This window comes from Oryzias melastigma, linkage group LG17 (assembly GCF_002922805.2).
Source record: "Oryzias melastigma strain HK-1 linkage group LG17, ASM292280v2, whole genome shotgun sequence".
Taxonomy (NCBI): domain Eukaryota; kingdom Metazoa; phylum Chordata; class Actinopteri; order Beloniformes; family Adrianichthyidae; genus Oryzias; species Oryzias melastigma.
This window is the reverse complement of record NC_050528.1, coordinates 2277979-2286393: the sequence shown is the minus strand read 5'-3', so window position 1 is coordinate 2286393 and position 8415 is coordinate 2277979. Positions and strand designations below refer to the sequence as shown.

Here is an 8415-nt window from a genome sequence, read left to right as displayed (position 1 = left end):
CGGTTTGGTTCAGTTCGGTCCAGTCCAGTCCGGTTTGGTTTAGTTCGGTTCAGTCCAATCCGGCTCAGTCCAGTTCGGTTCAGTCCAGTTCGGTTCAGTCCAGTCCGGTTCAGTCCAGTCCGGTTCAGTCCAGTTCGGTTCAGTCCAGTCCGGTTCAGTCCAGTCCGGTTCAGTCCAGTTCGGTTCAGACTAGTTTAGTTGAGTCCAGTTTGGTTCAGATCCGTCCCTGTTTAACACCTGTCCAGGGACTACAGATGATAGCTTTTGAGCTAATTCTGGCGCATTGCAGCGATGATATTGATGTGCACGGTCCCTGTGAAATAAACTAATAGATACATTTAAAAAATCAGTTCGGTTCAGTCCAGTCCGGTTCAGTCCAGTTCGGTTCAGACTAGTTTAGTTGAGTCCAGGTCAGTTCAGTCCAGTTTGGTTCAGTCCAACTTGGTCAGAACAGGCTACCAGTTAGTCCAAAACACTGAGGTTCAGTTCTATTGGACAGCCTGTTTCTGTTACCCAATGGTGTTAGAGGGGCGTGGCTTTGTGACAGATCACACTCCATGCTTAATGACAGCTAGCGGTGAAAACCAAACGTATCTGAGCCAAACCGGACCGTGCCAGTCAGCCCAGACCTTCAGCCCAGTCTCACAGCATGATTGGGTCATGAAGGCGGGATTTGAACCCCGGTCATGTATGTGCAGCTCAGCAGTGAAGTACCTGATGAAGGCTGGAAGGACTGCGACCTCAGCGGCCTCACGGCGGGAACAGCGTCCGGGTCAATGCTAAAGTCGATGGCCTTAGAGGGGGTCGTCTCGCTTTCATCGATGTCTGAGAAGAAGAGAGGCAGATGAAGGGATGCATGCTGGGAGAAGGGATGAAGATGAGAAGTCAGTGTGTCATTGATCGGTCTTTGCGTGTACTTTGTACATGTGTGTACCTGTGTGTACATGTGTGTACATGTGTGTACCTGTGTGTACTTGTGTGTACCTGTGTGTACTTGTGTGTACCTGTGTGTACCTCTGTGTACCTCTAAGTACCTGTGTGTACATGTGTGTACCTGTGTGTACATGTGTGTCCCTGTGTGTACCTGTGTGTACTTGTGTGTACCTGTGTGTACCTCTGTGTACCTCTAAGTACCTGTGTGTACCTGTGTGTACATGTGTGTACCTGTGTGTACATGTGTGTACCAGTGTGTACCTGCATGTACCTGTGTGCACCTGTGTGTACCTGTGTGTACCTGTGTGTACTTGCGTGTACCTCTGTGTACCTCTAAGTACCTGTGTGTACCTGCATGTACCTGTGTGCACCTGTGTGTACATGTGTGTACCTGTGTGTACTTGCGTGTACCTCTGTGTACCTGTGTGTACTTGCCTGTACCTCTGTGTACCTGTGTGTACCTGTGTGTACCTGTGTGTACTTGTGTGTACCTGTGTGTACCTGTGTGTACATGTGTGTACCTGTGTGTACATGTGTGTACCTGTGTGTACCTGTGTGTACTTACCTGTACATGTGTGTACTTGCGTGTACCTCTGTGTACCTCTGTGTACCTGTGTGTACTTGCCTGTACCTCTGTGTACCTGTGTGTACCTGTGTGTACATGTGCACAGGCAGCTCTTTGCTCACCAGGTAAGGATGAGGAAGACAAAGTCCGGGGCAGGTTTGTTGCAGCTGACTTTGTCTGAAAGGTTGAAATCAAAGGAAGAGTTTTACTGGAGATGATCAGAGATCTACTGTCAGCTGTTCCTGCTCTGTGAAGGTTTGAAGTCCAAACCAAGTCCAGGTTTGGAGTGAAGGAGACTTTAGTTGGAAGAGCAGTTCCTTGTTGCTGGTTTGGTCCGTACCAGAACTGGTTTCCTATTGATTCTACAGGTGTGAAACCTGAACTCTGGTTTGGACCAGACAGAGAACTCTGGTCTTCTGCACGACCAGGTCTCTGTTGTGACTTCTGGTGCGGTTCATTTCAGTCTCGGAGCGCCATGTGAAACCAAACCATCCTGGAAAAAGAACATGCCGAAAAGTGTGAGGTTACCTGCGGAGCAGAGGTCATCAGGTGAGAAGGCTGGTCCAGGACTGCGGGATGATGCTGATGCATCATAGACTCCGCCCTCTGGATGATGTCATACATGCGGAGGATGAACCCTTCTCGCTCAAACGGTAAGATGAAATCTCTGTGAATCTGAGCGCAGGAACAGTCAGCTCCTCCATCCTCAGCAACTCTGCGCTCTGATTGGCCAGCAGCCCTCACCATCACAGATGCGATGTCCTCTGGATTGTCTCCGTCCAGGTCAAACTTAAATGTCACCATCTTATTGTTGTGGGTCTGTAGCTGACACTCCACCACCCGGTCCACCTTGTCAGAAACCTGCAGACACATTTCCTGACCTTGAACCCCAGTCCTAACCCTGACTGAACAACTATTGCAGCTGGACTTTCACAGCGTCAGGAGAGCCCAAAGTCCTCGTTTGGTCACAAGAATGAAAACCTGTTTTCAGAGATTTCAACAGTGAAGTCGCCTCTTCAAATTACAGCACAAACACCAAATGTGGCGTGTTGGTTCCTCAGGATCCCGTCTCAGAAAAGCTTGATAACCACAAGGAAATCAAAGATTTTAAGGTCAATATGAGTGGATCCCCTCACGTTCAAAGACAGCCTGTGTTGTTCTGATGGCGCCGACGGCTCCCATTTGTTTGTTAGTCTGTGGCTAATGTCTTTTCTGGAGGACATCCATCCCAGATCTCGGTTGAATTCTCGACCGAAGTGTCTCTGCTGATGTCTGTCGTGAACACTCACCCCGATGATTCGCAGACGAGCTCTGGCTCTCCTCCTAAACTGTTTGGTGGCTTCTCTCATTGTCGCCTCCTGCCTGCTCTTTTCCGATTGGCCCTCGTTGCCATCACTCAGGCCGGAGGTGAAGTCAGACGAGCAGCTGCAGACCCAGAAATGTTTAAGTCAATGAGAGAAAGTCCATCCATCCATCTTCTTGACCGCTTCGTCCCTTTTGGGGTCGCGGGGTGCCGGAGCCTAACCCGGCCGCTGATGGGCGAAGGCGGGGCACACCCTGGACAGGTTGCCAGCCTGTCGCAGGTGAGAGAAAGTCGACGGTACAAAAAAAACTCCCCAGCCAAGTGGAAGGGTTAGGCGGCAGGTCTCCATGTTAGTCACATCCAGATAGGTGAGAAAAGCCTGGACCAGAGCTCCTCTCCAGATCCTCTAGCTGCTCTCCAGATCCTCTCTACCTCCTCTCTAGCTCCTCACTACCTCCTCTCTACCTCCTCTCTACCTCCTCTCTACCTCCTCTCTAGCTCCTCTCTAGCTCCTCTCTACCTCCTCTCTAGCTCCTCTCTAGCTCCTCTCTACCTCCAAAATCTCTACCTCCTCTCTACCTCCTCTCCAGATCCTCTCTACCTCCTCTCTACCTCCTCTCTAGCTCCTCTCTAGCTCCTCTCTAGATCTGAATCTGAACTAGTTTTATTAGTGGACCTCAACTGGGACATGTTGAAGCCACCTGAAAACTCAGATTGAGTCCCAGCCAACACGTTATGACCCCAAAAGTCCAGACAAAGCAACACTGATTGATGTGAATTCTCCCCATCTGTATTCTGCCTGTACTTTTTGCAATGATTTTAGTGATCACTGCTTAACTGTTGCATTCGTAAAAACCAGGCTGTCAAATTAGTCAGCGACGTGTTCTTAAACACTTTGATGAGCAGGTGTTTTTACATGATCTTTCTAAAATATGCTGGGACAGAATTGCTCTTATTCCACTGTTGAAGAAGCATGGACTGTTTTCAAAGATCATTTTACTTTAGTCATCAATCAGCATCTCCCAGTAAAGAATCTTTGTGTAAAATATCTCTTGAGCCCTTGGTTTTCTCAAGACTTGGCAGTACTGCTAAGGCAAAAAAGTAATGCCTGGCGTAAAGCGAGAAAATCAGGCCTGTAATGTGATAGACTTACTTTTAGACAAATAAGAAATAAGGCAACGCAAACAGTGCGAGAGGCAAAGACCAGTTACTTTAGAGAAAAACTCATGGGTAACTCAAATTCTCACCTATTCTGGAAAACGGTAAAGCGGTTGGAACACAAATCATCAGGCTCACCAGTATCTATTATATCGGACGGTATTGTGGTTACTGATAAACTTCGCATGGCAAATCTTTTTAACCAGCACTTTACAAAGATGGGGGATTTTAAATCTAATCCTGTTTTAAATATTGCATCTGATTTTCCTGTTGCGTCTAAACAATTTTCACTGCAACCTTTAAGTTTAGAAGAAGTCACAAATGAACTGCTGTCTTTGGACCCAAAAAAGCCAGCTGGCTCAGATGAGTTTGCTCCCTTCTTCTTTAAAATCGCCTTCCACTGACAAACATTTTCAACCCGTCAATCCAAACTGGTGAAGTTCCTTTGAATGCAAAAGTGCGACAGCCCCTTATTTAAAGGTGGTAACTGCTCTGACCTGAATAGTTATAGACCAATTTCCATCTTACCCTGTGCTTCCAAGAGTTTGGAGAGTCTTGTAATAAACAGCTGACTCACCATCTTGAGACTCATAAAATATTATCTCCAGTACAGTCTGGCTTCCGTTCTGGTCGTGGTTGTATCACTGCAGTGTTAAAAGTAGTTGATGATATTGCTTCTGCTCTGGACTCCAAACTGAATTGTGCTGCAATATTCATTGATCTAGCTAAAGCCTTTGATTCGGTAAACCATTCTGTTCTATTAAACAGACTTAGCAACTTTGGCATTTCCAATCAGTCTCTAATATGGTTTACTAAATAATTGTCTGACAGAATGCAACAGGTAAACATAGATTCCTTTTATTCTCAGCCTCTCTGTGTCTCTGAAGGTGTGCCACAGGGGCCTGTTCTTGGCCCTACTCTTTTTTCTATTTACATTAATGGCATCCCAAAGTCTGTTAGTAAAAGTACCGTACACTTATATGCTGATGACACTGTCTTGTATGCTTCTGGTCCGTCTCTGGACATGGTCTGTCATTCACTGCAACAAGACCTCTGGGATATACAAAATGCCTTTACAAATGTAGGGCTTTCCTTTAATGCCACAAAACTAAAATCATGTGGTTTAACTGTAAGAGATCGGTAAATCCTTCCTTCCCAGACCTTACCACAATAGATGGAACCATCTTAGAGCAGGTTACAGAGTACAAGTACTTGGGAATCTGGTTAGACAATGCACCGTCCTTCCGTCACCACATCACCGTGTTTCAATCTAAAGTTAAAGCAAAACTTGTTCTTTTGTACAGAAACTGCTCTGTTTTTACATCTTCAGCTAAAAAGATTGTTGTTGAAACGTGTATTCTTCCTCTGTTTGATTATGGTGATATAATCTATCGCCTTGCCTGCAAAGGAAGTCTTCAAAAACTGGACACCATTTTTCACTCTGCAATTCGTTTTGTTACTAATGCCCCTTACAGGACTCACCACTGGCTGCTGTACTCTCAGGTTAATTGGCCTTCTCTGCAGTCCCACCACCACAGTCACTGGCTTATATTCATTTACAATAGCTTGCTTGGTCTCACCTCCATATCTGAAAGAGTTACTACAATTAGAGAACCAATTAGAGATACAATACTCGCTCTTCTCAACTCCTCAAATGGAAAGTTCCAAAAACACGGTCTTCCTTTGGCCTCATGTCTGCTCCAAATTGGAACTTTTACCAAGAGATACTGCATTTGGAAACTCTGGTTCCACTCTCCGCTTTTAAACGCAAGGGAAAGAATATTTTTAAAGAGTCTTGTACATGTTTTCTTAATCAGTAATTTTACTGCAACATGTTTGCTTTCTTTCTTCTCCTTTAAGTATTTTTAACATTTTCAGGCCAACATTGTAAATAAGAAATTGTTTATAATGTTCTGCCTGGTGAAATAAAGGTTATGAATGAATGAAGATCCTCTCTACCTCCTCTAGCTTCTCTCTAGATCCTCTCTAGATCCTCTCTAGATCCTCTCTAGATCCTCTCTAGATCCTCTTCCTCTTTAGATCCTCTCTACCTTCACGTTACCTCCTCTCGAGCTCCTTCTCTTTCTCCTCTCTAGATCCTCTCTAGATCCTCTCTAGATCCTCTCTAGATCCCCTTTACCTTCTCTCTTGCTCCTCTCTACCTTTGGTCTGTAATCTGGATCAGAACTAAACGGCTGGCTTGAAACAGTAGTGGGAGAGAGAGCACACAAAGGGATGATGAGAAATCAGAGTAGGCTTATTCCACAGCAACAGCTCCACCCACAACTCAGAGGTGAATTTCTGCTGAACTTCTGCCGCTCTGCAGAATCTATGTCCTGAATACCAGACAGATTTTTGGATTTTTAGATTTGGATTGAAAACGACATCATGATAGTGAAAAGACGACTGGGAAAGCTCTAGAAACATCAGAAGATGATGGGAGTGAGACTGAGACAGATTTCTCTGTCTTTCTCTGTAGGGGGCGCTAGTCTCCACGAGAAAGAAAATGAAACCAGAAATGAAGAATGAAGCAACACAGAGAACCACCAACAGTTCCTGGTTGTAGATTGGGTCTCTGCCCTCCCAAGAGGTAGGGGTCCAAACCACCAGACATGGTCAAAGATGAGTTTCTATCCCTTCTCATGTGGTCAAACATGTGACATTCTTCTGTCAGTCTGGGTTACCTGTCGACAGGTGAGGAGAAACCACAGGACGACTCAGGGGGGGGCTTCACTGCCACCTGGGACACAGCAATGCTCTGCAGGAGAGACAGACGGATCAGCTTTGGAGGGCGTAAGAGAGCGTCACCTCCTCCAGGAGGTCAACCTCCAACCCCCCTCGCCCTCGAAGACCTTTACTCACTTTAGGGAAGCGCAGCACAGGAAAGGGTGGAGCTTTAGAAGTTGTCCGGGTGCCAGCAGAAGAAACCTCCTGTAGGGCTTCCTGAGGTACTGATGGAGGGGCGGGGTTAGGAACAGGAAGAGGCGGGGCTTTAACCTCATGGTCTGCTGCAGGTTGAAATGTATGAAAATGTAATAAATATAATTTGAATTTGAGTTCTGATGGGGGGGGGGCGCACCGACAGCCGGGGGGTTGGGGGCCAGACTGCTCGTGGTGTCCTCGTCCTCATCGGTGTCCCCCTCTGCTCTGCTGGAGATGGTGCTGATCCCAGAATCCACCGGGCTGCTGCTCGGTGGGACTGTGGTCAGGGGCGGGGCTTGTGTCGATGCTGCCAAGTCCTATTTACACGGATACAGCAGGGAGGAGAAAATGTGACAGGAACTTCAACCAATGTCGTCTTCGTCGTGACACCAGCAGCTGCTCACCTGATTGGCCGCTCCCCTGTCAGTGGAGAGCTCTGTAGAAACTGGAGGCGTCTGATTGGACGGCTCAGCTTGTTGAAGAGCTTCCTCATTGGCAGTTTCCCTCTGACTGTTACCTCCCTCCTCCAGCAGGAAGCGCTGTCTGTCCCGCTGGCGCTTTATGGCGGTCACACGATCCCGAATGGCTTTGGCGATCACCTTGTAGTCTGCTTTGTACACAAATCCCAGAATGACCTGAGGAGCAGGAGGGGCGGGTCAGACAAGCTGTCAGCTGACGTCACGGAGACGTGGTCATGGTGACATGCAGGTACCATCTCTTGGGCGACCTCCTCTGGAACGTCCTTGTAGAGCTCGAACAAGAACTCGATGGCGTCGTTGTCTTTGTACTTCCCCCGGAGCTTCTCTTTGTCGTCCATCCGGAGCCAAAACTTCAGCGCCGCCTTGGAGCCATCGTCCTCCTCCGCCAGCTCCACATGGACGCCGGTCTCCTCCTGGAAGAAGCGATGCTCCAGCAGCTCCTGGACGCTGAACCTGCGGGCCAGAAGAAGATTCACGAGGAAGTGTAGGAGGAGACGGAAAAATGTTCTCAAAAGCAGTGACTCGTCTGTTTTGGCATTGCCCTTTTTTACAATCTTTCTGGTAAATTTTCTGTCATTTCTTTTGTTATAAGTTTGCTCTGTCCTCTTCTTTACTTTGGAAGCTTGTGCTGTTTGGCTTCCACCAACATAAGAATTTGGCATTTCAATTTTTAATCAATTTATTTATTTTACTTTCTAAATTTTACATCCACAAATGCAAATTTTCTAACAAAATTCCTAAATTTTCCTTATTTCTGGTGGAGGCCAAGCTATATATTGAATCAATATTTTTTTCAAAAAAACAAAAGGCTGTGAAATGTCTTGAAATTTGCTCTCAGTATAGAATAATTTAAAAATGTAAACTCAATATATATATATATATTCACTTAATATATGAAGTTTCCTGTTTGTTTATACCCCTGGCATTTTACTTTATTTTGTGTCATCTATCTATCCATCTATCTATCTATCTATTCAACTGTTTCAGTTCCTTCATCCTCCAGGTACTGCCTACATACTCTTGACACGTGAGGCCGGGCATTGTCGTGCATTAGG

General features: G+C 46.4%; 1 protein-coding gene across 1 annotated transcript in view; it reads right to left on the bottom strand.

Moving 5' to 3' along the window:
* Positions 1 to 8415, bottom strand: part of LOC112139403 (serine/threonine-protein kinase WNK4) — a gene marked incomplete in the record, with an annotated part of 24823 nt that overhangs the window by 9582 nt on the left and 6826 nt on the right. The window contains 10 exon segments of the mRNA XM_036216534.1: positions 715 to 825; positions 1621 to 1675; positions 2027 to 2173; positions 2243 to 2359; positions 2788 to 2923; positions 6644 to 6717; positions 6822 to 6910; positions 7039 to 7198; positions 7286 to 7516; positions 7594 to 7813. Coding sequence (XP_036072427.1) covers positions 715 to 825; positions 1621 to 1675; positions 2027 to 2173; positions 2243 to 2359; positions 2788 to 2923; positions 6644 to 6717; positions 6822 to 6910; positions 7039 to 7198; positions 7286 to 7516; positions 7594 to 7813 — 1340 coding nt within the window.